Raw genomic sequence first — 27,829 nt, 5'->3', positions numbered from 1 at the left:
CAGGCAAGGAACACACAAGGAACGCTTTCACTGGCACTAAGGCAACAAGATCCGGCAAGGGAGTGCAAGGGAAGTGAGGTAATATAGGGAAGTGCACAGGTGAAAACCCTAATTGGAACCACTGCGCCAATCAGCGGCGCAGTGGCCCTTTAAATCGCAGAGACCCGGCGCGCGCGCGCCCTAGGGAGCGGGGCCGCGCGCGCCGGGACAGAACAGACGGGGAGCGAGTCAGGTAGGGAAGCCGGGGTGCGCATCGCGAGCGGGCGCTACCCGCATCGCGAATCGCATCCCGGCTGGCAGCAGGATCGCAGCGCCCCGGGTCAGAGGACGTGACCGGAGCGCTGCAGCGGAGGGAGTGAAGCGAGCGCTCCGGGGAGGAGCGGGGACCCGGAGCGCTCGGCGTAACAGTACCCCCCCCCTTGGGTCTCCCCCTCTTCTTGGAGCCTGAGAACCTGAGGAGCAGACTTTTGTCAAGGATGTTGTCCTCAGGTTCCCAGGATCTCTCTTCAGGACCACAACCCTCCCAGTCAACTAAAAAAAAATTTTTCCCTCTGACCTTTTTGGCAGCCAAAATTTCCTTGACCGAGAAGACGTCCGAGGAGCCGGAAACAGGAGTGGGAGGAACAGATTTGGGAGAAAAACGGTTGAGGATGAGTGGTTTGAGAAGAGAGACGTGAAAGGCATTAGGGATGCGAAGAGAAGGAGGAAGAAGAAGTTTATAAGAGACAGGATTAATTTGACACAAAATTTTGAAAGGACCAAGATAGCGTGGTCCCAACTTGTAGCTAGGGACACGGAAGCGGACATATTTAGCGGAGAGCCATACCTTGTCTCCAGGGGAAAAAACGGGGGGAGCTCTTCTCCTCTTATCCGCGAACCTCTTCATGCGTGAAGAAGCCTGTAAAAGAGAATTTTGGGTCTCTCTCCATATAATGGAAAGGTCACGAGAAATTTCATCCACAGCGGGCAGACCAGAGGGCAAGGGGGTAGGGAGGGGGGGAAGAGGGTGACGGCCGTACACCACGAAAAATGGGGATTTGGAGGAAGATTCAGAGACCCTGAAGTTATACGAAAATTCGGCCCATGGAAGGAGATCTGCCCAGTCATCCTGGCGGGAGGAAACAAAATGTCGCAAATAATCACCCAGGATCTGGTTAATTCTTTCTACTTGTCCATTGGACTGGGGATGATATGCAGAGGAAAAATTTAATTTAATCTTGAGTTGTTTACAGAGAGCCCTCCAGAATTTAGACACGAATTGGACCCCTCTATCCGAGACAATCTGCGTAGGCAACCCGTGAAGACGAAAAATGTGTACAAAAAATTGTTTAGCCAACTGAGGCGCAGAAGGAAGACCAGGAAGAGGGATGAAATGTGCCATTTTGGAGAATCGATCAACGACCACCCAAATAACGGTGTTGCCATGGGAAGGGGGTAAATCAGTAATAAAATCCATACCAATCAGAGACCAAGGCTGTTCGGGGACAGGCAGAGGATGAAGAAAACCAGCGGGCTTCTGGCGAGGAGTCTTATCCCGGGCACAGATAGTGCAGGCTCGCACAAAGTCCCCAACATCCGTCTCCAGAGTCGGCCACCAATAGAAGCGGGAGATGAGTTGCACAGATTTCTTGATGCCCGCATGACCTGCGAGATGGGAGGAGTGACCCCATTTGAGGATTCCGAGGCGTTGGCGTGGAGAAACAAAGGTCTTTCCTGGAGGAGTCTGCCTGATGGAGGCAGGAGAAGTGGAGATCAGGCAGTCAGGTGGAATGATGTGTTGCGGAGGGAGATCAACTTCTGAGGCATCCGAGGAACGAGAGAGAGCATCGGCCCTAATGTTCTTATCGGCAGGACGAAAGTGAATCTCAAAATTAAATCGGGCAAAGAACAGAGACCACCGGGCCTGGCGAGGATTCAGCCGTTGGGCCGACTGGAGGTAGGAGAGGTTCTTGTGGTCGGTGTAGATAATAACAGGAAATCTTGATCCCTCCAGCAGATGCCTCCATTCCTCAAGTGCTAATTTAATGGCTAGAAGCTCTCGATCCCCGATGGAGTAGTTCCTCTCCGCTGGAGAGAAGGTCCTAGAGAAAAAACCACAAGTGACAGCATGCCCGGAAGGATTTTTTTGTAGAAGAACAGCTCCAGCTCCTACTGAGGAGGCATCAACCTCCAATAGGAAGGGTTTGGAAGGGTCAGGTCTGGAGAGCACGGGAGCCGAAGAAAAGGCAGACTTGAGTCGTTTAAAGGAGTCTTCTGCTTGAGGAGGCCAGGACTTGGGATCAGCATTTTTCTTGGTTAAAGCCACGATAGGAGCCACAATGGTAGAAAAATGTGGAATAAATTGCCTGTAATAATTGGCGAACCCCAAAAAGCGTTGGATAGCACGGAGTCCGGAGGGGCGTGGCCAATTTAAGACGGCAGAGAGTTTGTCTGGATCCATCTGTAGTCCCTGGCCAGAGACCAAATATCCTAGAAAAGGAAGAGATTGGCATTCAAACAGACATTTCTCAATTTTGGCATAGAGTTGGTTGTCACGAAGTCTCTGAAGAACCATACGGACATGCTGGCGGTGTTCTTCTAGATTGGCAGAAAAAATTAGGATATCGTCCAGATATACCACAACACAGGAGTATAATAGATCACGAAAAATTTCATTGACAAAGTCTTGGAAGACGGCAGGAGCATTACACAGTCCAAAGGGCATGACCAGATACTCAAAGTGTCCATCTCTGGTGTTAAATGCCGTTTTCCACTCGTCCCCCTCTCTGATGCGGATGAGGTTATAGGCGCCTCTTAAGTCCAATTTAGTGAAGATGTGGGCACCTTGGAGGCGATCAAAGAGTTCAGAGATGAGGGGTAAGGGGTAGCGGTTCTTAACCGTGATTTTATTAAGACCGCGGTAGTCAATGCAAGGACGTAGGGAGCCATCTTTTTTGGACACAAAGAAAAATCCGGCTCCGGCAGGAGAGGAGGATTTACGGATAAAGCCCTTTTTTAGATTCTCCTGGACGTATTCGGACATGGCAAGAGTCTCTGGGGCAGAGAGAGGATAAATTCTGCCCCGGGGTGGAGTAGTACCCGGGAGGAGGTCGATAGGGCAATCATAAGGCCTGTGAGGAGGTAGAGTCTCAGCTTGTTTTTTGCAGAAAACATCCGCGAAGTCCATATAGGCCTTAGGGAGACCGGTTACTGGAGGAACCACAGAGTTACGGCAAGGGTTACTGGGAACCGGTTTTAGACAGTTCTTGGAACAAGAGGACCCCCAACTCTTGATCTCCCCAGTGGACCAATCCAGGGTTGGGGAATGAAGTTGAAGCCAGGGAAGTCCAAGGAGAATCTCCGAGGTGCAATTGGGGAGGACCAAAAGTTCAATCCTCTCATGATGAGATCCGATACTCATAAGAAGGGGCTCCGTGCGGAAACGTATGGTACAGTCCAATCTTTCATTATTTACACAATTGATGTAGAGGGGTCTGGCGAGACCAGTCACTGGGATGTTGAACCTGTTGACGAGAGAGGCCAAAATAAAATTTCCTGCAGATCCAGAGTCCAAGAAAGCCACTGTAGAGAAGGAGAAGGCAGAGGCAGACAACCGCACAGGCACAGTAAGACGTGGAGAAGCAGAGTAGACATCAAGGACTGTCTCACCTTTGTGCGGAGTCAGCATACGTCTTTCCAGGCGGGGAGGACGGATAGGACAATCCCTCAGGAAGTGTTCGGTACTAGCACAGTACAGGCAGAGGTTCTCCATACGGCGTCGTGTCCTCTCTTGGGGTGTCAGGCGAGACCGGTCGACCTGCATAGCCTCCACGGCGGGGGGCACAGGAACAGATTGCAGGGGACCAGAGGAGAGAGGAGCCGAGGAGACGAAACGCCTTGTGCGAACAGAGTCCATATCTTGGCGGAGTTCCTGACGCCTTTCAGAAAAACGCATGTCAATGCGAGTGGCTAGGAGAATAAGTTCATGTAGATTAGCAGGAATTTCTCGTGCGGCCAGAACATCTTTAATGTTGCTGGATAGGCCTTTTTTGAAGGTCGCGCAGAGGGCCTCATTATTCCAGGACAATTCTGAAGCAAGTGTACGGAATTGTACGGCGTACTCGCCAACGGAAGAATTACCCTGGACCAGGTTCAACAGGGCAGTCTCAGCAGAAGAGGCTCGGGCAGGTTCCTCAAAGACACTTCGGATTTCCGAGAAGAAGGAGTGTACTGAGGCAGTGACGGGGTCATTGCGGTCCCAGAGCGGTGTGGCCCATGACAGGGCTTTTCCGGACAGAAGACTGACTACGAAAGCCACCTTAGACCTTTCAGTGGGAAACAGGTCCGACATCATCTCCAGATGCAGGGAACATTGGGAGAGAAAGCCACGGCAAAACTTAGAGTCCCCATCAAATTTATCTGGCAAGGATAAGCGTATCCCAGGAGCGGCCACTCGCTGCGGAGGAGGTGCAGGAGCTGGCGGAGGAGATGACTGCTGAAGCTGTGGTAGCAACTGTTGTAGCATCACGGTCAGTTGAGACAGCTGTTGGCCTTGTTGCGCTATCTGTTGTGACTGCTGGGCGACCACCGTGGTGAGGTCAGCGACAACTGGCAGAGGAACTTCAGCGGGATCCATGGCCGGATCTACTGTCACGATGCCGGCTGGCAGGTAGTGGACCCTCTGTGCCAGAGAGGGATTGGCGTGGACCGTGCTAGTGGACCGGTTCTAAGCCACTACTGGTTTTCACCAGAGCCCGCCGCAAAGCGGGATGGTCTTGCTGCGGCGGTAGTGACCAGGTCGTATCCACTAGCAACGGCTCACCTCTCTGGCTGCTGAAGATAGGCGCGGTACAAGGGAGTAGGCAGAAGCAAGGTCGGACGTAGCAGAAGGTCGGGGCAGGCAGCAAGGATCGTAGTCAGGGGCAACGGCAGAAGGTCTGGAAACACAGGCAAGGAACACACAAGGAACGCTTTCACTGGCACTAAGGCAACAAGATCCGGCAAGGGAGTGCAAGGGAAGTGAGGTAATATAGGGAAGTGCACAGGTGAAAACCCTAATTGGAACCACTGCGCCAATCAGCGGCGCAGTGGCCCTTTAAATCGCAGAGACCCGGCGCGCGCGCGCCCTAGGGAGCGGGGCCGCGCGCGCCGGGACAGAACAGACGGGGAGCGAGTCAGGTAGGGAAGCCGGGGTGCGCATCGCGAGCGGGCGCTACCCGCATCGCGAATCGCATCCCGGCTGGCAGCAGGATCGCAGCGCCCCGGGTCAGAGGACGTGACCGGAGCGCTGCAGCGGAGGGAGTGAAGCGAGCGCTCCGGGGAGGAGCGGGGACCCGGAGCGCTCGGCGTAACAGCCTCCTCCCCCCAATTCCTAATATAGGGATTTTACTATTTGGTTGACTGGCTGGGCTTTTTCCTGAATAGTCAGATGGCGGCAGCTTCATTTTATTTATAATAATCACATGTCCTATTTATAGGGGTACTCCGGTGGAAAACAAATTTTTTTTTTCATATCAACTGGCTCCAGAAAGTTAAACAGATTTGTAAATTACTTCTATTAAAAAATCTTAATCCTTCCAGTAATTATCAGCTGCTGTATATTACAGAGGAAGTTGAGTTGTTCTTTTCAGTCTTACCTCAGTGCTCTCTGCTGACACCTCTGTCTGTGTCAGGAACTGACCAGAGTAGGAGCAAATCCACATAACAAACCTCTCTTGCTCTGGACAGTTCCTGACATGGACAGAGTTGGCAGCAGAGTGCACTGTGGTCAGACTGAAAAGAACAATATAACTTCCTCTGCAGCCTACATCAGGTGATAAGTACTGGAAGGATTAAGAATTTTTAATAGAAGTAATTTACAAAACTGTTTAAGTTTTTGGCACCAGTTGATTTAAATTTAAAAAAATATATTTTTCCCCCCTCCGAAGTACCCCTTTAACCCCTTAATGACAATGGACGTAAATTTACATCATGGTGACGTGGTACTTAGCGCACCATGACGTACATTTACGTGCCACCATGATCACGAGCACCGGAGCGGTGCTCGCGTCATGCCCGGCAGGTCCCGGCTGCTATCAGCAACAAGGGACCCGCCGGTAATGGCGGACATCCGCAATCGCGCGGATGTCCACCATTAACCTCTCAGATGCCGTGATCAATACAGATCACGGCATCTGCAGCAGTGCGGTACCTTGAATGGATGATCAGATCATCCAGGATGGCGGCCGGAGGTCCCCTCACCTGGCTCCGGCCGTCTCCCAGGGTCTTCTGCTCTGGTCAGAGATCGAGCAGACCAGAGCAGAAGATCACCGATAATACTGAGCAGTGCTGTGTACTATACATAGCACTGAACAGTATTAGCAATCAACTGATTGTTATGAATAGTTCCCTATGGGGACATAAAAAGTGTAAAAGAAATGTAAAATGAAAAAGTAAAAAAAAATAGAAAAATCCCCTACCCCAATAAAAAAGTAAAATGTCAATTTTTCCCATTTTACCCCCAAAAAAGCGTAAAAAAAATATTAATACATATATTTGGTATCGCCACGTGCATAAAAGTCTGAACTATTAAAATATATTGTTAATTATTCTGTACGGTGAACGGCGTAAACGTAATTATTTTTGCTGCTTTTTTTGTCACATTTTATTAAAAAAAATGTATAAAAAAATGTTTAAAAGTAAAACCTAAGCAAAAGTGCTACTGATAAAATCTACAGATGATGGCGCAAAAAATGAGCCCTCATATTGCCCCATATATGGAAAAATGAGAACGTTATAGGTGGTCAAAATAGGGCAATTTCAAACATACTAATTTTGTTAAAATGGTTTGAGATTTTTTTTAAGCGGTACAATTATAGAAAAGCATATAACCATGGGTATCATTTTAGTCATATTGACCCACAGAATAAAGAAAACATGTCATTTTTACCGGAAAGTGTACAGCATGAAAACAAAACCTTTAAAAATTTGCTAAATTGCAGATTTCTTTTCAATTTTCCCACATAAATAATATTTGTTTGGTTGAACCGTACATTTTATTGTAAAATAAGTGATGTAATTACAAAGTACAATTGGTGACGCAAAAAACAAGCCCTCATACGGGTCTGTGGATGGAAATATAAGAGAGTTATGATTTTTAGAAGGTGAGGAGGAAAAAACGAAAATGCAAAAATAAAATTGGTCTGGTCCTTAAGGCCAAAATGGGCCTGGTCCTTAAGGGGTTAATGTGCAATGGCATGATTTATAACATAGTTGTAAATTTTTTACAGCCTTTATTAGCCTCCCATCAATGAAACCTATTTGCCATTCCTACATAATCATTTCAGCTAAAGAGTGGCTATTTCTAATGTTTTATGCTTTGTTATTTCAGATTACATAATGCTGATTATTACATGCAAGAAGCCAAGAGGTTAAAGCATAAAGCAGATGCATTAGTAAGTGTATCTCTCTCTGTATTATTACTGATCTATGTGGGCTATCTTTTCTGTCAACTTACAATAATTGCTGCCATCATAAGTGAAGTTGACCTGACAAGCTTTAATACTTACTTGGTGGCTGTATGTCTCTTTTCCATTTATCCCCTCTATAACGATTGCCCTTCCAATGACAGAATAAGATCAATCTTATGAAGGAATTGTTCACACCTCATTGGAAAAAATGGTATCTAAACCATTGCACAAACTTTCGTAGTCAGCATAGTAGATAGATTGCTCTATGGATCTTATTAAAATTGTAACCTACAGCAAGGGGGTTTTCCCACAAGACATTATAGATGGCATCTCAATAGATGGCATCTCATTCAGTATGTCTTCCATTCAAGTAAAATTACATCTTCTTAAAGGGAACCTGTCAAAAGACTTTTAGTTATCACACCATAGTCTTGCTGTACTGCTTGTAAAAACCTTTCTGGCTGCTTAGTGGCAGTAGCTGTGCCGAGCCAAACTTCATACAAGGCAAAATAGGCCTGCTGTCAGGAAGGACAGATGACTGTCACTTTTGCCCAGATGACGGGTGGCAGCATGGTGGCTTTATATCTTTTTTTTTAACTTTCATAAAGTATATCTAGTGATCTCAGCATAACTATGGTTAGTTATGCTGTTAGGAAGGTAATAACAAGCTAATGTTATTTTTATTTTTACGTGATTCAGTTATTTTTGCAGTGTTTTGTAGTCAAAAAGGGTCTGGATCAAAAAATATTAAAAAAAACAACCTTTGTGCTTTTCCACCCTTTAACATCCATTCCTGGTACTGGCTTATGAACTATATAAATCATCTTCGTGTTAAATGGAGCAGCTGCATACATGCTTTTGTAGCATGACTGCTCTAGTTTCAATGTGTTACCTAAAAGTTACATAAGAGTGACATGCAAGTCAACCGTAATTTTGGGACTTGCATTCCACTTTGTGTTTTAACTTTTATTTCCCCACGTGGCTTTATCTTTTATACTCTCAAATGCAATGGTTCCAAAATAGTGTTCTATAAAATTTGCCTGGAGGCATTGTTTGACAATTCCATGTGACCTATCATGTTTGACATGTTTCAGAAAAACCTATAGCCCTTGCTTAAAGTAGTTGTCTCATCAAGATGTTCTGTATGCCCATTTAAGGCATATAGTAATTAGGGAGGTGTTCACCTGCTTGTAAAGCTCCTAAGGGTCTTCAGCTGATCTCAATGATCAGTGCTCATTTACGAAGTCTTCACAGGACTCAAGCAATTGTGTGACCAGGCTTCAGGTATGATCACCGGTTTATTCATGTGGCCAAATATTGGAAACGAACATTCCTAGGGACACTAATTTATCCAGTATTCGGCTCATGTAAAGGGCCTCTATTAAGAGAAGCCCCAATTGGTGAACCATGCATAGGCATATAGAGATATATTCAACCATTCAAGCTCCCACTTGGTATGACATACTAAGACATTGAATTGTTGTATCTAAAGGGGGTGTAGAGGGTACAGTACAACCTAACCCATAAGTCAAAGTGGCCCATAAGGTCTCTCTTACCTAAATAATATAGCTGGAGCTTTGTTACAAATTTTGCACTAGGGTCCAGCATCCTCAAGTTAAGCCACATTTTTCTTGCAGTCTCCATCATTGGGAAAACACATGTCCAGATGAACATCTATTCAGCTTTTATTAGATAGAGGGTTGGGTTTGTGAGATAATCCTTTTAGATATCGGCAGAGAGTTGTATTTGCATTGTATAAGAGCATTCAATTGAAACTACTAATGTAATGTTTTTTTTTTTAAATTTCATATTTTTTAATAATCATTGGAAACAATAAAAAAAAAAACTCTAAACATTCCAGCCAGCCAAAAATAAAATTAGCTGGGACAATAAAAAGGACACAATGTGAAATAATCTGGATTGCTTTTGTGCTTCATAAGCTATTCTAAAACACTCTTGTTATACAATGTTTCAGATAGAAAAGTTTATCAAAGCTGTGAATTATGCTGACGCTGCCCTCTCTTTCATCGAATGTGGGAACGCTATGGAGCGAGATCCATTAGAAGCAAAATCTCCATACACCATGTACTCCGAAACTGTGGAACTCATCAGGTTAATGTCTATTTTGTGATCATTTTCCTTATCTCATTTCAGTCATAATTAGAACCTGCTAAGTTTTAAGAAAATAATTTCGGCATAATGATTTGTTCAAGGCATCTTCATCTCTGAAGTCAGCGTAATTACTTCTTGCCATTTTATTAATGTGATGGAAAATGTGTAATTGATGGACACCGCTTTTATAAATTAGCCCCTTTAGAGGTTATAATGTGACTGTTATAATTTGCAATATTCATAAAATTAAAATTGAGATGTAGTGGGTGGCTATAAAGCACAATCATTGTAATATTTGGCAGCGAGACCTGTCTTTAAAGGGTGCAATATTAAATAGCAAATTACGTTCAAGAGGTTTTTGATCATATTTTTCTACAGAGAAAAATTGTTCTTTTCTTCTGTTGCCTTGGTCTGTGAGGACGATGAGAAGGAAAGTGAACTTTAATCAACAAAGTTAAAGTGAATTACAGCTCCCTTTTCTTTTACAGACATTAGGCAACCCATTTTATTTGATGAGTCAATTGATTCATTTAGTGAATTTAACCTCCCTTTCAATGAAAGGGAAATAATTAAGTTTTATTACTTTTAATGGGAACAACCAAAGTGAAGCACGCTTTTCTATGTATAATGATGTTGATTGACTGATACTGGACTTTTTCATGTAAAGTAAGGCAGGATTTAGTATAAGGCATACAGTACTACAGACTAAGCACTAATGATATTCACCAATGCAACCCATGGGGCATCATTGACCTTGCTGTGGGGGGAAATGATCTCTATAATCATACATGCAGTACATGACCTATCTGTAATAGGGCTCAGGAGTCTCATTATACTTTGTTGTGGTGCTTTAGAAATTCTATAATTATAAACATGTTGGGTAAATATAGGCATTGCTATAGGAAAACAGGATATTTGTATATGGTTATTTCTGCTAACAATTAAACATGTAACTAGATTTTCATAGGAATCTGACTCCCACAAGGTCTGCCTTCTGGTTTACATCACAGCTGGCATACGGAGAGGCATATAGATAGAAAACATATAGATAGACAGATAGATAGTAAACAGATAGATAGGTAGTTATATAGACAGCCAGATACCCAGATTGTCAAATTTTCAATATATAAGAAACATACACTGCTCAAAAAAATAAAGGGAACACTTAAACAACACATTGTAACTCCAAGTCAACCACAATTCTGTGAAATCACTCTGTCCACTCACAAAGCAACACTGATTGACAATCAATGCCACATGTTGTTGTGCAAATGAAACAGACAACAGCTGGAAATTATAGGCAATTAGCAAGACACCCCCAATAAAATGTGAATGTGTCCACTCAAACGGTCAGAAACAGACGCTATGAGGGTGGTATGAGGGCCTGATGTTCACAGGTGGGGGTTGTGCTTACAGCCCAACACCGTGCAGGACGTTTGGCATTTGCCAGAGAACACCAAGATTGGCTAATTCGCCACTGGCGCCCTGTGCTCTTCACAGATTAAAGCAGGTTAACACCGAGCACATGTGACAGACCTGACAGAGTCTGGAGACACAGTGGAGAATGTTCTGCTGCCTGCAACATCCTCCAGCATAACCGGTTTGGCAGTGGGTCAGTAATGGTGTGGGATGGCATTTCTTTAGGGGGCCACACAGCCCTCCATGTGCTTGCCAGAGGTAGCCTGACTGCCATTAGGTACCGAGATGAGATCCACAGACCCCTTGTGAGACCATATGCTGGTGCTGTCGGCCCTTGGTTCGTCCTAATCCAATACAATGCTAGACCTCGTGTGGCTGGTGTGTTTCAGCAGTTCCTGCAAGAGGAAGGCATTGATGCTATGGACTGACCCACTCATTCCCCAGACCTGAATCCGAAGAGCACATCTGGGACATCATGTCTCGCTCCATCCACCAACGCCACATTGCACCACAGACTGTCCAGAAGTTGGCAGATGCTTTAGTCCAGGTCTGGGAGGACATCCCTCAGGAGACCATCCACCACCTCATCAGGAGCATGCCCAGGCATTGTATGGAGGTCATACGGGCACGTGGAGGCCACACACACTACTGTGCCTCATTTTGACTTGTTTGAAGGACATTACATCAAAGTTGGATCAGCCTGCAAATCCAATCCAGCCTCCAATTCCAGCAGCCTCCAAATCCAGACTTCCATAGGTTGATAAGTTTGATTTCCATTGATAATTTTTGAGTGATTTTGTTGTCAGCTCATTCAACTATGTAAAGATGAAAGTATTTCATACGATTAGCTCATTCGTTCAGATCTAGGATGTGTTATCTTAGTGTACCCTTTATTTTTATCAGCAGTGTACTTCTACACAACTAGCCAGGAGAACATTCTTAGTTCTGTTTCTAATTTATATTTATGTATGTATGTATTTATTTAGAGACAAAATAAAAATGTTATGTATTATAAGATTTAAAAAAAATAAAAATACCTAGCATACAGGTACATCTTTAGGATACCCTACATGACACAACGACCCTCATTAACTAATGGATTTATGTGTAAATTTTGTAGAAAATAGTCAGGAGAAATGCATTTCACATTAATGGTACGTGCCAAACATGGGCAACAGTCTGCCAATTTTTCTGTCCATGATGTTACTTTTATTTTATGTTACTTTTAACCCCTTAACGACCAATGACGTATATTTACATCCTTGGCCGGCTCCCACGATATAACGCAGGGTCACGCGGTGACCCCGCGTCATATCGGGTCGGTCCCGGGACCCGGGGCTAATAGCGCGTGGCAATGACCGCGGTGCCGCGGGCTATTAACCCTTTAGACGTGGCTTCAAAGTTGAACGCCGCGTCTAAAACGAAAGCGAAAGCTGCCCGGCTGCTCAACGGGGCTGTTCGGGACTACCGCAGTGAAAATTTGGTGTCCTGATCAGCTGGGACACGAGTGAAGGTCCTCTTACCTGCCTCCGGCGTGTCCCCTCGGCGATTGATTGCTCCGAGCCTGAGATGCAGGCTTGAGCAATTGACCGCCGATAACGCTGATCATTGCAAAGCTATGGCTTTGCAGTGAACAGTGCTGGCGATCAGTGTGTGCAGTGTTATAGCTCCCTATGGGAGCTATAACACTGCAAAAAAAAGTGTAAAAAAAGTTAATAAATGTGATTTAACCCTTTCCTTAAAAAAAAGTTCAAATCACCCCCCTTTTCCCATAAAAAAAACACCATGTAAATAAAAATAAATATAAACATATGTGGTATCGCCACGTGTGTAAATGTCCAAACTATAAAAATATATCATTAATTAAACTGCACGGTCATTGGCGTGCGTGCAAAAAAATTCCAATGTCCAAAATAACGTATTTTTGGTTGCTTTTTATATCATGAAAAAATGAAAGTCCGATCAATACAAAATGGTACCGCTAAAAACTTCAGATCACGACGCAAAAAATGAGCCCTCATACCGCCCTATATGCAGAAAAATAAAAAAGTTATAGGGGTCAGAAGATGACAATTTTAAACGTGTAAATTTTTCTGCATGTAGTTAGAATTTTTTACAGAAGTACAACAAAATCAAACCTATATAAGTAGGGTATCATTTTAATCATATGGACCTACAGAATAAATGTCATTTTTACCGAAAAATACACTGCGTAGAAACAGAAGCCCCCAAAAGTTACAAAATGGCGTTTTTTTCTTCAATTTCGTCGCACAATGATTTTTTTTCCATATCGCCGTAGATTTTTGGGTAAAATGACTGATGTCACTGGAAAATAGAATTGGTGGCGCAAAAAATAAGCCATCATATGGATTTTTAGGTGCAAAATTGAAAGGGTTATGATTTTTAAAAGGTGAGGAGGAAAAAACGGAAAACCCGTGGTCCTTAAGGGGTTAAAGTGCCCATGGTTTTCAAGCTTTTCACAATCAGAGGGATTTATGAAATTAATTATGTTCTTGGTAAATTTTCAGGTTGGGATTTTTTCACAATTGATATGTTTATCAGTCGTATAGAGACCTGCCAAAGGTTTTAATCAGTTGTGGTATGGGTGTTCAGATGCTGTCCGATTGCTAAAATGAGGGTTAAAAAAAAACTGTTTTCCTATGCAACCATAGCATAAAACACAACTTTTATTTTTGTATTAAACGACCAACCCATAAGTTATGGAATAATGTGAAAAAAATAAAAATAAATAGGACTGGTACACCATGACCACACTGTATGTAGGTATGTAGATATATTTCAAGAAAGTCTTGGCTACGTAGCACAGAATTGGTAGAGAATGTATTAACTCCTTAACGGTGGTACTTAGCGCACCAGGATGTACATTTACATTTTGTGTATGACCGCGAGCATCGGATCGGTGCTCGCGTTATACACGGCAGGTTCCGGCTGCTGGCAGCAGTCGGGGACCTGCCGGTAATGGCTGACACCCGCGATCGCGCGGATGTCTGCCATTAACCCCTCATTTGCGGCAGCGCACATGTTAAAATAGATGATCGGATTGCCCGCAGCGCTGCCGTAGGGATCCGATCATCTATAATGGTGGACAGAGGTCCCCTCACCTGCCTCCATCTGTCTCCCGGCATCTCCTGCTCTGGTCTGAGATCGAGCAGAAGAAGATAGCCGATAATACTGAACAGTGCTATGTCCTACACTGAACAGTATTATCAACCAAATGACTAGTGTTGAGCGGCATAGGCCATATTCGAATTAGCGAATATTCGCGAATATATGGATGAATATTCGTCATATATTCGCTAAATTCGCATATTCGTAATATTCTCGTTTTATTTTCGCATATGCGAAAATTTGCGTATGCGAAAATTTGCGTATGTGAAAATTAGCACAAGCCAAAAATTCGTATATGCAAAAATTTTCATATGTAAATTTTCGCATATGCGAAAATTCGCACGCCAGTCTCACACAGTAGTATTAGAGCCTTCTTTACACCACACAAGCTGGAAGCAGAGAGGGATGATCACTGTGATGTGTACTGTGAAAAAAAAAATGAATATTAGTAATTACGAATATATAGTGCTATATTCGCGAATATTCGCGAATTCGCGAGCAACACTACAAATGACATAATAATTTTTAAAAAAAAGTTGAAAAATGTACACATAAAAAATAAAAAAGTGAAAAATCCCCTTCCCAATAAAAATAAAAATTGTCAGTTTTCCCATTTTACCCCCAAAAAGCGTAATTTTTTAAATAAACATATTTGGTATCGCCGCATGCGTAAATGTCCAAAATTTCAAAATATAATATTAATGATCCCATATGGTAAACGGCGTATACGTCAAAAATTTAAAAAAGTCAAAAAATTCTGCTTTTTAGTCACATTTTATTCCCAAAAAAAAGTATAAAATTTTTTCTAAAAGTTTTATATATGTAAATGTGGTAGATATGTAAAAGTAAAGATGACAGCGCAAAAAATTAGCACTCATACCACCCTATACACGGAAAAATAAAAAAGTTATAGGTGGTTAAAATAGGGCGATTTTAGATTACTGATATTATGCAAAAGGTTTTAGATTTTTTTTGAGCGGTACAAAAATATAAAAGTATCTAGCCATGGGTATCATTTTAATCAAATTGACCCACAGAATAAAGAACACATGTCATTTCTACTGTAAAGTTTACAGTGTGAAAACGAAACCCTCCAAAATTTGCAAAATTGTGGTTTTCATTTAAATTTCCTCCCTAAAAAATAATATTTTGAGTTTGCCGTACATTTTATGGTAAAATTAGAGGTTTCATTACAAAGTACAATTGGTCACGCAAAAAACAAGCCCTTATATGGGTCTGTAGAGGGAAATATAAGAGTACTGGATTTTAGAAGGCGAGGAGGAAAAAAATGTAAGCGCAAAAATAGAATTGGCCTGGTCCTTAAGGTTAAAATGGGCTTGGTCCTTAGGGGTTAAAGGACTACTCCACTGGAAAAAAAAATGTGTTAAATCATCTGGTGCCAGAAAGTTAAACAGATTTGTAAATTACTTCTATTTAAAAATCTTTATCCTTCCAGTACTTATCAGCTGCTGTATACTACAGAGGAAGTTCTTTTCTTTTTGAATTTCTTTTCTATCTGACCGCAGTGCTCTCTGCTGACACCTCTGTCCATTTTAGTAACTGTCCAGAGTAGAGCGAATCCCCATAGCAAACCTTTCTTGCTCTGGACAGTTCCTGACACGGACAGAGGTCAACAGAGAGCACTGTGGTCAGACAGAAATGAAATTCAAAAAGAAAATAACTTTCTGTGGAACATACAGCAGCTGGTAAGTACTGGAAGGATTAAGATTTATAAATGGAAATAATTTACAAATCTGTTTAACTTTGTGGCATCAGTTGATATAAAAAAAAATGTTTTCCAGCGGAATACCCCTTTAAGCATGCTCTTCTACCGAGCCCTTCCAGTGTTTGTTGGGGTCTGAACACACAGTCTCTGTAACATGTTAAAAGTTTTTAAAAGTGAGAGTGCCCATTAAAAATGATCCTGTCATCATTAAAATGATATCCAATCTATCAGAAGCTAGAGCAGGAAATGCTGAGCAGACGAAAGTATATAGTTTTTGTTTGCAAAATGTTTTATATAACTAAGTTTTTGAATGAAATCCATGTTCTTTCATTGCTTTGGAGTCCAGTAGGTAGTCTCACTCAATGATTGACACCTTTCCTTGTATAAACATTTTTATATATATACCAATCTGCATGACTTAAAGATTTGTTGATGACTAATATGCCTCAAATGAAAAAAAAAAAAAAATAGAAAATCATAACATGCACTCACCACTAGCAATGTCCACAAATCTGGGAGTCCGGGGTCACGGGGAGGCAGACGCGGATGCTACGGAGCGCTCAAAGGCAAGGTCTCTGCCTCCCCATGAGTCCGGGCTCCTGAATTTGTAGACATCGCTAGCGGTGAGTACATGCTTTGGTTTTCTATTTGTTTATCATTGGATGCCTTTCTCTTCCTTACGTGCACCCCACAGATGTCACTGATTGAATGGCTAGATACCATAATATCCTCTCCCGGGTTAATGTTTTTGCAGTTGTTACTGTAGTACCCTCCCCTTTATTCCCCTCTACAGTTCGACTAATAGTATTAAGCACCTCCACTTTATAGTATTTTAAAAAACTAAAGGTATTTAACCTTAAAAATGTGACATGAATTCACTACTAACCTGAAGAAAAACAAGTGCAAACTAATCAATATTGTCATAAAAAACAATATAACAAAATGATTATTATTGTAGATAGTGTTTCTCAAGAACGCCAAAGCAGGTAGTCACTTCTGCATTTTACAAGCAAATAATATCTTTAGACAAAATATTTTGACATTAAATCGTTGCTATCACATCAGGAGGCCAAAGGTTGGAGCTGGAAACAGATTTATGCTCTTAAAGGGTCTGCATGATGTGTTCGTCCCCCGCTGACTATTATGGAGAGAACATGATAGTTGATAGTGAGTGCAGTGAAAAGTGTAATAACTAACTTTGGAAATAGATAAACAAAAGGAGTCTTCATATATCACTCCTAGACAAACCGAGGCAGATCACAAACCATTAGGAATTTATAGAATGAGCAAGTCTATTAAAAAGTATAGATACTAAAATGGAAAAGTCTGTTGTCATGGTCTAAACACATAAAGGAGACAGTTACCTTGAAAGAAGTGTATTTTTCTTGCTGCTTCTTTCTTTGCTGCTTTGTATCCTAAATAGTCATGTCAACCTAGTGTCTATAGCCTGTATTTAATCCTCTTATAGGGCTTTACTTAGTGATGAATGGGAACCATGTACAGTGCCATAAGAGGTCAGAAGTGTTTGTTGAATGTATACAGTAAATGGTGTGAAAGGAATTCTAAAAATCCATTCACTATCGTGTCTGGGTATTGAAGGGAGTTGTCACTGTGTTTGAGCAAAGACCCATTTTCCTACTTTTAGTGGACAGGATAGTGTGTAAAATGACTAATCTATCTTCACATTTATTGATCTCACTTCAGAATGGAAATGTATCATTGATTTAATTACAGCTTCCTCTATAGTACTTATATATATCCTGTAATGCTTTACAGAGATTCTTACCATTCACATCAGTCCCTTTCCACCCCTCTTCATTGATAGCACCTGTATCCAGCAGGCTATATAAATAGAGCACAGATTTCACAGATCTGTATGAGAAATCTCCTAAGGCTATGCTTACACATCGGAATGTCCATGCGAACATTCCAAAGACTGCAGTGGTCTTAAGGCCATGTTCACATATTTCAATTTATGTGTGGAATTCCGTATTGGAATTCTGTACTGAGATTCCGCTGCAGCAGAGTCCCTTTGAATTCAGCAGGATTCTGCTATGCTGTTAACATGATAGAATTTCCGCGCCAGATGGAAATTCTGATTTCCTCGTCCACAAAAAGAATGAACCTGCCCATTCTTTCTGTAAACTCCGCACAGACTACATAGCTGTCTATGAGATGACGGGCGGACATTTGGACATGTGAGCATGGCCTAACATGCCGGCGTGAGGAACCCACAGGAATGCACCATCTCATAGACAGCTTTGCATTCCGTGTGGAATGGACATGCCAGAAACATCTGGCGCAGAAATTCCGCCATGTGTACAATGCAGCAGAATCCTGTTAAATTCAATGTGACTCTGCTGATCCGGAATCTCCGTGTAGAATTCTAATGTGGAAATTCCCAGAGAAATTCCGACATGTAAACAAAGTTCCTTATGAAGACTATTAAAGTGTAAAAAAGGAGGTTTAAAAAAGGTTTAAAAAAACACACATTTTAATCCCCTTCATATTAAAAGTTCAAACCACCCCTCTTTTCCCATTTTCCATACAAAAAATAAGCATATTTGGCATCACCACATGTGTTATTGTCCAAACTATTAAAATACAACATCATTTATCCTGTATGGTAAATGGTGTAAATGTAAGAAAAAAATAAAAAAAAACAAGCCCCATAATTGCAATTTTTTGTTAATGTCAAATCCGAGAAAAAATAAAGTAAAAAGCGATAAAAAAGTCAAAATACAGCTAGTATAGGTGTCAGAAAATGGCAAATAAATAATATATATATTTTTTAATTAACAAAATATGACAGAAACTGGGAAACTATACAAATTTGGTAATGCTGTAATCAGGCCGATGTTAGTTTTAGCGCACAGCATAAAAAAGAGCCACCCCCATATTTGCAAAATTGCTTTCTTTGTCCACAGTGCAGGTGTTGATGAGTGTTGATGAGTGACGTCATTGCTCATGTACTGCATTGCATTGGGGTGGAGATCACAGGTCTCCTGTCTCCTTAAACTGAGAGGAAGCTTTCAACTGAATACACATTTGCGTACAGCTAAAAGCGGCATTCGCCTCCATGGAGATCCGAGACAAGTGTGCAGAATCCTCATTACTGAGTGAGCGCGTCCCTGAGCTTGACAGGCCTGCTTTCTACCCCAGGCCTTTCGGCAGTGGTGGCCTTTATTTTGCCAGCCCACTAAGCCCTCCCCCCCACCCCTGGGTGTGAACCCCTAGCAGGTGTTGGGTTCGCCATGGCATAGGTATAAACTCCCACCATGTCAAACATATAGGCCCATATTTATTAAACTGAGAGAAAATATGGAGTGTTTTTCCACATCAACCAATCACAGGTCAAGTTTCTCCTCGGTACTCCAAAAAGGAATTAACGTAGTGTGTGCCGTCCCCATCATGCGTTACTCTCAGAGAGCCGGGGCCCATTCAGGAGACAATGGTAATAATCTCATTGGTCAGACCCTACGCGATCTGACCTGTGGATAGGGTATAAGTTACTTTTTGCTGCAGAACTCCTTTAAATTTAGCAGCTTGAGACCTGTCTTTCTCCTCAAATCTTTTATTCTTTAAGAGGAAAAAAACAAGAAATCTTGCAAAAAACCTGTTATAAAAATAATGAGCAGTATAAATGGAAACGTCCCTCTGTCTGTTCTTCTGTCTTCTAAATTCTAAGATCCCACCGATCAGTGTGCAGAAGATTGAATAAATGTTTGACTTGGGGATACAGAATCACCAATATTGCTGAGGCTTTTAACATGTAATTTGGACCTGGACATCCATAAACTAAGCTCAGTAAATGTTCCTGTTCTGTCTTACACTTTTAAATGAGGCTGTCTAGATATCTTAAAGTCTTCTTATGCAAGACTGAGCTCTATAACTTATTCTAACACAAGAGCCTGTGAAATTACATTAAGCCTCCAAACCAGTGATCAGATGTGATGAATTGATTTCCAAGCCACTTAGTGTATAGTGTGAAGTTTGCTGGGTTAGCCAAATGAACTGAACGGCGCGCTAAAACATATGGTTGCTCCAATTAATAAATGACATAAGGCTGACAATAATCCAAACATAAGGAAGTTAATATTCAAAAGAAGAGGAGAGTTTTTTTTAAGCTGTTAATAGTTAAATGGCTGTTTTCGAGGCTTGCAGACCACTGAGCTCAAAGGATTCTATTATTTACAACATAACAAAAATGCTTGGGGCAAGTACTCCATGTATCAGGCTTATGTATGCAAGTGCTCGATGTATTAGGGGGTGAATTTTCGGCTTAATATGTCCGCATGGAAAATTTTCTGTGCAGACATTCCTCTAACAATGGAGTGCCGGAAGAACATGTCCATTCAGAAATGCGCCATCTCATAGACATAGTAACATAGTACATAAGGTTGAAAAAAGACCAGAGTCCATCAAGTTCAACCTAGAACCCAAATGAGTCCCTACTGAGTTGATCCAGAGGAAGGCAAAAAACCCTCATATTAGAGGTAAAAATTCCTTCCCAGCTCCAAATATGGCAGTTAGAATAAATCCCTGGATTTACCTTCTGTCCCTAAAGATCTAGAATTCATAACCTGTAATGTTGTTATTCTCCAGAAATGCATCCAGACCCCTTTTAAATTCTTTTACCGAGTTAACCATGACCACCTCATCTGGCAGAGAGTTCCACGGTCTCACTGCTCTTACAGTAAAGAACCCCATCTGTGCTGGTGTAGAAACCTTCTTTCCTCTAAATGTAGAGGATGCCACTTTGTTATAGTTACAGTCCTGAGTATAAATAGGTCATGGGAGAGATCTCTGTACTGCCCCCTGATATATTTATACATAGTTATTAGGTCTTCCCTAAGCCTTCTTTTTTCTAAACTAAATAACCCTAATACTGATAGTCTTTCTGGGTACTGTAGTCCTCCCATTCCCCATATTACTCTGGTTGCCCGTCTTTGAACCCTCTCCAGCTCCACTATATATTTCTTGTACACTAGTGCCCAGTACTGTACACAGTATTCCATTTGTGGTCTGACTAGTGATTTGTACAGTGGTAGAATTATTTTCTTGTCGTGGGCATCTATGCCCCTATTGATGCACCCCATTATTTTATTTGCCTTTGCAGCAGCTGCCCGACATTGGTCACTACAGCTAAATTTACTGTTAACTAAGTCAGTCGTCCCAAGTGTTCTCCCATTTAATACATAATCCCAGCCCAGATTTTTCTTACATTTATCAGTGTTGAACCTCATGTGCCACTTCCCAGCCCAAACCTCCAACCTATCCAGATCCAGTTGTAACAGTGCACTGTCCTCTATAGTGTTTACTACTTTACAGAGTTTAGTATCATCCACAAAGATTACTACTTTACTATTCAACCCCTCAACAAGGTCATTAAAGGAGTAATCTGGTGCAGAGTATTCCTGCTCCGTCCTGCCCGGACTGCAAAAAAAATGAAAATAAACCATCTCTCACCTTCCTGGGTTCCCGCGGAGCGTCACTACAGCTGATCGGTCCTCCGGTCCATCCTCTTCATGCTTCCGTGTATAATGAAGCGTCACATGGCGCTCAGCCTATTATGGGCCGAGGCAGAACATTGCGGCGGCCGGCAATAGGCTGAGCACCTTTAATAAATATATTAAATAGAACAGGACCCAAGACTTACCCCGGTGGTACCCCACTAGTAACAGTCACCCAATCAGAATAAGTACCATTAAAACCACCCTCTGTTTCCTATCACTGAGCCAGGTACTTGCCCACTTACACACATTCTCCCCCAGCCCCATCCTTCTCATTTTATGCACCAACCTTTCATGTGGCACCATATCAAATGCTTTGGAAAAATCCAAATATACTACAATGAATTTCCCTGCGGACATGTCTATTCTTACTGCCGACTCCGGAATCTGGATTTGTGTGCACACTACAGCAGAATCCCATTGAAATCAATGGGACTCTGCAGCTGTGGAATGTCCATGCGGAATTCTGCACGGAAATTCCACCATGTGAACATAGCCTTAAAATCGACCTGTCCAGTAATTTTTTAGGATATAAAGTAAGGCAGTGTTTTCCAAACAGTGTGCCTCCAGCTTTTGCAAAGCTACAACACGCCCCCTGACGAAGCCCATACGCGAAACGTGCGTTGGGGTGTTGGTGCTTGGTGCTCCTGGCCTTTGGGTATATGACAGGTAGTCTTTTTAGGTATTTCCTGTTGTATTGCATTGCTGCTTCCTATGTTACCTCAATGTATGTTAGATATTATATCTATTGTTACGATATTGTAAACATGCAGCTACGCCAGCCTTATATTATGTATACTCTTGACTGAATACCTCCATTACCCATACCAGGCCCACTGGCACCTGTTGTCTCCTGCGTAAGGTCATCCTCTGCCTTTTTCTAATTTTCTAATTTTTTAAAACTGTTTTTTATTGTCTAATAAAGATTGTTATACTTTTTGAAATAATATTAGTATTGTGGGTCTCTCTGTTTTTGGCTATATAAAGCTACAACTCCCAGCATGCCCGGACAGCCTTTGGCTGTTTGCTGATTTAATGTTCACCTGTGGTTATACTGTAAATGTTCTTGCTCGGCCTGTCATATATTTGTAGTGTAGTTTTTATATCCCACAAGCTTATTATTTTAACTATTACAGGGAACCTGTCATCGGATTTTACCATATATAATGAATGGCAATGCATTGTTTATGGCAAAATCTTCTTCCTTGCCATGCCTGGGATATGTTCCTGCCGGCAGTGGTGGTGAAGATATGCAGTTTGAAAGGTGTCCCCTGCAGGCTTGTAAGTAGTCCCCTGGGCGGGGAGTTATACTCACTCAGTCACGCTGCTCCAGCTGTAATAACGCCCCCTCAGCATAATAGACAGTCCGAGCAGATGGGACTAGCAGAGGATTGTTCCCCACCCAGGGGACTGCTTACAGGCTGGCGGGGTACACCTTTCAAATCACCATCACTGCCGACAGGAACATCTCCCAGGCATGATGAGGAGTTGCCATACATTATTTATGGTAAAATCTCATAACAGGTTCCTTTCAGAAGGGTTTTAAATGATTTCTCGTTTAATGGACTATCCAAAGCCACCCTGCCGGATTCCCTGTGGACTTCATACTGCAGAGTTTATGCTGCAGGTTTTAGACAGCAGGTTTTATAATTGTAAATCAATGATAAAGTCAGCATATTTAAAATGTAGGAACACACTTTGAGGCCATGTACACATGGCGGAATTTTTGCGAAATGTCTGCTTAGGACTACTCAGAAATATGCTGTCTCCATAGACACCAACACATTTTGAGTGGACTCGGCTGAAATAATGTTTCTGCCTGATTCTGCTTGGAAATTCTGCCTTGTGAACTTGGCCTAAGCGCACTATTAGATTGAAGTGGATGAGCGCAGATCTCATACATCAGTGCTCATTTATAGAGCCTATTAGAAGGATCAAGGAGCAGGAAGAGCCACATAAATTATCACTGGATCATTTGTGTGGCCCTTTACTGCCATCACTCATTGGTTGTACACCGTTTATTACACATGGAAATGTCCGACAGACAAACAATTATTTTTTGATGAGTCCAAAATGAACAAGCATGTGCTTGACTTGGAAATATCGGCCTGTCCTAGTACATGTTGCTCCATTGTTATCTGATATTGATATTTTTATGTAGTTTTTCATAAACAATTAAGAGCAAAAAAAATCTATTTTATCAGTAGAAACTATTACTGTTCATGTAGGTGAAAACAATAAAATATAATACAATTAATGTATCTCTGAAGGGTTCATGTCCTTCCAGTGTTTGCCTGCGGCAATGTGCATGACAGATTGGCAGGTGATCCCCCCCACTAAGTCTCAGCATCTGCCACAGGCACTCTTAAGGGCACGGCTAAAATATAAGGGAGTTTGTTAGAGATTGACATTTTGTTTATATCAGAGTGTCAGACTTGATCCTAGAGGGCTATCTAAAAAAAAAAATGACATATAGAAACATTTTTTTTTTCCATTCCAGAATATTTGACTGTTGACTTTTTTAGCTCACAAAAGCTATCCTGTCATTTCAAAATGGAGATGACTTTGCTGTGTCATATTGTGTTATGCCTCAAGCGCATGTTTGTTTGTGACTTGGTCAAGAGGTGAGAATGCAGAATGAGGTATTACAGATGTATCAACTTGCTTTGGAATTCTGGTTTGTGCAATTTGAGCATTTAGCATAAATCTTGGTAAGAAATGAATGAATGTGTATGGGAAATTTCAATCAGATTGGCTATGCTGCAGAATGTTATCTATACATGTGTCTGTTAGAGAATATCACCTTCGACTTACTATTCACCCTTTGGAAGAATAATTAGCTTAGTCTAGTTATTCTGTAAAAAGTATTAAAAGGTTATGGGTGGTGGGTCATTTGCACTTAAAACATATATTAAAATTAAATACGTACATATACGTACATAAAAATAAAGAAAAAACAACATATAGTCAATAGCAGTTGTTCAATACTTTGTCATCTTATATTGTATTAAGAGTACCAATGTATAAAGTAGGGTTCTGTATCCTTTAGAATTATGCCTATTACTAAAAAGACAGAACTTATTCTATATGATATGTTTTGAGATATTCTCTATTGAATGTTTGTATAATGTAAGATTTTTGTTCTGACTTCTGACTTCTGTTTTACAGTATCCATGACAGATTATATTTTCTCCTACTGACTTCATCAGGTCTACTCTTTATGCTTTCATATTTTCCTTTTTTTTATGGATAAAATAGAGCAGAATGCCAACCCATTTTCACCAAGCAACAGAGACCTAATAGACAGGAACTAACAAAAAAGTGACCAGAACTTTAGGCCAGGTTCACGTAATGGAATTTCTGAGCGGAATACCCTTTGGAATTTCACTTAGAAATTCTGGTACAGCAACCTCTTATTGTTTTCAATAGGATTTTGCTGTATCGTGCACCTTGCTGAATTTTCGTGTGGAGAACTCTGTCAATTCAATTTCTGAAGTGCACCGAAAGAATGAACGTGTTAGTTTTTTTTTTTGTGAATCCGATGCATTGCCATATATGTGGGCAGCAATGCTGTCTGTGTGGTCCTAGCACCGACTGCTGTCGGCACTGGGCACCATCAAAATCTGCAGTCTGTAATATTCCGGCCAGAGATTTTGTTGTGTGAACCCAGCATTATTAAATTAGTCTCTATATCTATTAAAGGGTTACTGCCATTTAAAACATCTTTGAAATTTCATGCAAACATGTCAAATAGTGTTGATCAGAACTAACACCTCCACTGAGCATTAGATAAACAGTAGAAAAGCCTTGAGGGGTCCAGCCCTTGTGAAGTTTATATTAAAATATGATTTCCTTCATTAGTATCATTACAGGGGTTATCCAGGAATAGAAAATAGAGCTAATTTCTTTTTAAAACAGCTCCATGTCTGTCACCAGGTTGGGTGGGGTTTTTACAACTTGACTCCATTCACTTCAATTGAATTGTGCTGCAGAACCACACCCACATCTGGAGACAGATGGGGAGCATTTTTTGATAGAAAGTAGCTATGCTTTTCTATTCCTGGATAGCCCCTTTATAACCAGCAGCACTATGTGAAAAATATGAAAAAAGAAAAACCTTATGACATAGCCCCTTTAGATAACATGTTTCAGATTGTTAGCACTTCCCTCCCTGACTCACTCACTCCATCTGATTTTAAGAGTTGGGCTCTGCAGTCACTCCCTAAATCAGAGGGTGAAGCATTCTAGTGCACACTCCCCAAGGCTATATAGGCTACATCTTTTGATCAGTCAGAGACTCAATATTGAGATACCAATCAAAATTTTTGACATGTTTGCAGGACTTTTTTTTATTTTTTCTTAGAAAAGTAAGGCTTTAAGACAAGGGCATGTAAAAGTAGTAGTAGTTTGTGACATATGTGAACCATCGGCTTACCAACACACTGTGTATTCTGAATGTATTTGTACTGCAGTGTATTTGTAAGCAGTTAGTACCATTATTTCCCACCAATTATATTATTAGGGCCATGGGAGTATATTAATTCAAAAACATTCATGAAGTATATATATACTAAATATACTAGATTGTGGTTGATAGTATTAAAGGTATATGGGAACTTTCTCTTTTTGTGTCGTTTGGTTTCTCTAAAGAGAGTGCAGTTGGTACACCTAAAAGTTTTCCAGGCCTTACAAAAAATTGCCAAGGGCACTCGAAACTTCTTTTCTCAGGTGTACTAGCTATATAGCTATGGACAGAGGCCAATGATGGCTACAGTGGTCCTGTGCACAATGTACTATGCTATCACTGGGGCACTTTCAACAGGGACCCCAGAGCAGCCATGCTGGACAGAAAGAAACTGGAGGGTTATTTCACTACCAATTTTTACTCTCGGAAAACACCTTTATATTTCTGAGTTTCTTATATTACAGCACTTAAATGGACACTGGTCTGCCTATCTGTCTACCATGCCAAGTTTAGTGAAAGTCTTGTGCGGTAACATTGCATGGTTATCTCATAAACAATTTTTTATCCCCAGCATCAAAAATTGTTTGTTGGGACATGAATGTACCACCAGTTTGGGGTGTTTTTCTACCACACATTTCTAGATATGTCTGACAAAAGAGAATCAGTTTACCCAGAACTGCTCACCTTACAATTTTGCCTATATACTGAGAAAGTGCCTCCTTCACTATGGGAATTACTGTCTGTGACCATTACACTTGTGTTGATTAAAAGACTAGATCACTAAGACAGAAAGTGATGTCATGTGATTGATGGATGCAGATGGGGGACATTATTTGAAGTAGACAGGTGTATCCCACAGAAAATGACTATAGGCATGAGATTGCATCTGTAATATAAGACTATAGCCTACCTGTTTGTACACATAGGAATATGTAATCCTGTATCATTGTGCTACAGTTTGAAAATGATTGATCCTCAAAAAGTATTTATCTTTACATAGGTATGCAATGAGGCTGAAGAATTTCACAGGCTCAGCTGCAAATGAAGGGGAAAAAAAGCTAGCAGTTTTATGGTAAGTCTGTAGAGACAGTGTCAAAGAAGCTAAAATCCACTCGAACACTTTCAAACTACAGAAACACATAAGCGGCTTACAGAAGATCATTATTCTTGTTTTCCATTAAACTATTAAAGGATAACTAATGGCTTCTTTTAGCAGCTGACTAAACATTTATTCTTCCGATTCATATTGTTATCAAGATGGCATTTTAATGCCTTTTCCATTTTGATTTCATTTACTCATATGTTTCAATTTCACTTTTACAAAAAGAAATTATAAAAAGGGATTTTTTTTAAGTTTATGAATTTTATAAAACAGTGGAATTAACATAATCCTTTCCTAATTACTCCAGCTATCGATGTCTATCTCTGCTCTACTTGAGAATGTTTAAATTAAAGAAGGACCACGCTATGAAATACTCCAGATCGCTCATGGAATATTTTAAGGTAATACAATTGTTCAGAAATCGGTTTGATTAGTAAACAGAGATAATGGGGTTATTTGTGTTGCCATTTTACACTTTTACTAAGTATACAGTGGTGTATTTCCACCATTGGTGAATATTTATACACACATATTTTGTGAATTTTACCATGACAATATATATTTTTTAAGATATTTAATTAATAAAAAAGTGCACACTCATGACCAGTCTCAAAACAGCAATGCATTTTTTTCTTTTTATTAAAGTAAGATTGTTAAATGGAAGTTTTTTTTATTCCATGATTTAGTCAGCCATCTTGAAAAAAGGATTCATCAGTTCTACCTGGGGGTGATAAGTGATCAGACACTTATCACCTATTCTGTATATAGGATATACGTTTTTAAACTCTCAAATAGTTATTAGGGTAGGGTCACCTTACTGCACACACAAGACTGTGGCAGGGTAGCCTTGTGTGTCTGCTTATAGCAGAATCCACAGTGTATTTCCCACTGCACAGCAGGTTTTCTGCAACATGAAATACACTACATTGTACCTTA

The 27,829-nt window shown here is 41.2% G+C and overlaps 1 protein-coding gene across 1 annotated transcript in view; it reads left to right on the top strand.

Annotated features, from left to right (window-relative positions):
- The window catches only part of AFF2 (ALF transcription elongation factor 2), a 674,912-nt gene that overhangs the window by 623,734 nt on the left and 23,349 nt on the right, over positions 1–27,829 (top strand). The window contains exons 15-18 of the mRNA XM_056540361.1: positions 7,349–7,412; positions 9,403–9,539; positions 26,792–26,863; positions 27,201–27,294. Coding sequence (XP_056396336.1) covers positions 7,349–7,412; positions 9,403–9,539; positions 26,792–26,863; positions 27,201–27,294 — 367 coding nt within the window. The remainder of the gene's footprint in view (positions 1–7,348; positions 7,413–9,402; positions 9,540–26,791; positions 26,864–27,200; positions 27,295–27,829) is intronic.

Source organism: Hyla sarda, chromosome 9 (genome assembly GCF_029499605.1).
Source record: "Hyla sarda isolate aHylSar1 chromosome 9, aHylSar1.hap1, whole genome shotgun sequence".
NCBI lineage: Eukaryota > Metazoa > Chordata > Amphibia > Anura > Hylidae > Hyla > Hyla sarda.
Note: the sequence above shows the minus strand (reverse complement) of the source record. Positions and strands in the feature narration are given on the sequence as shown.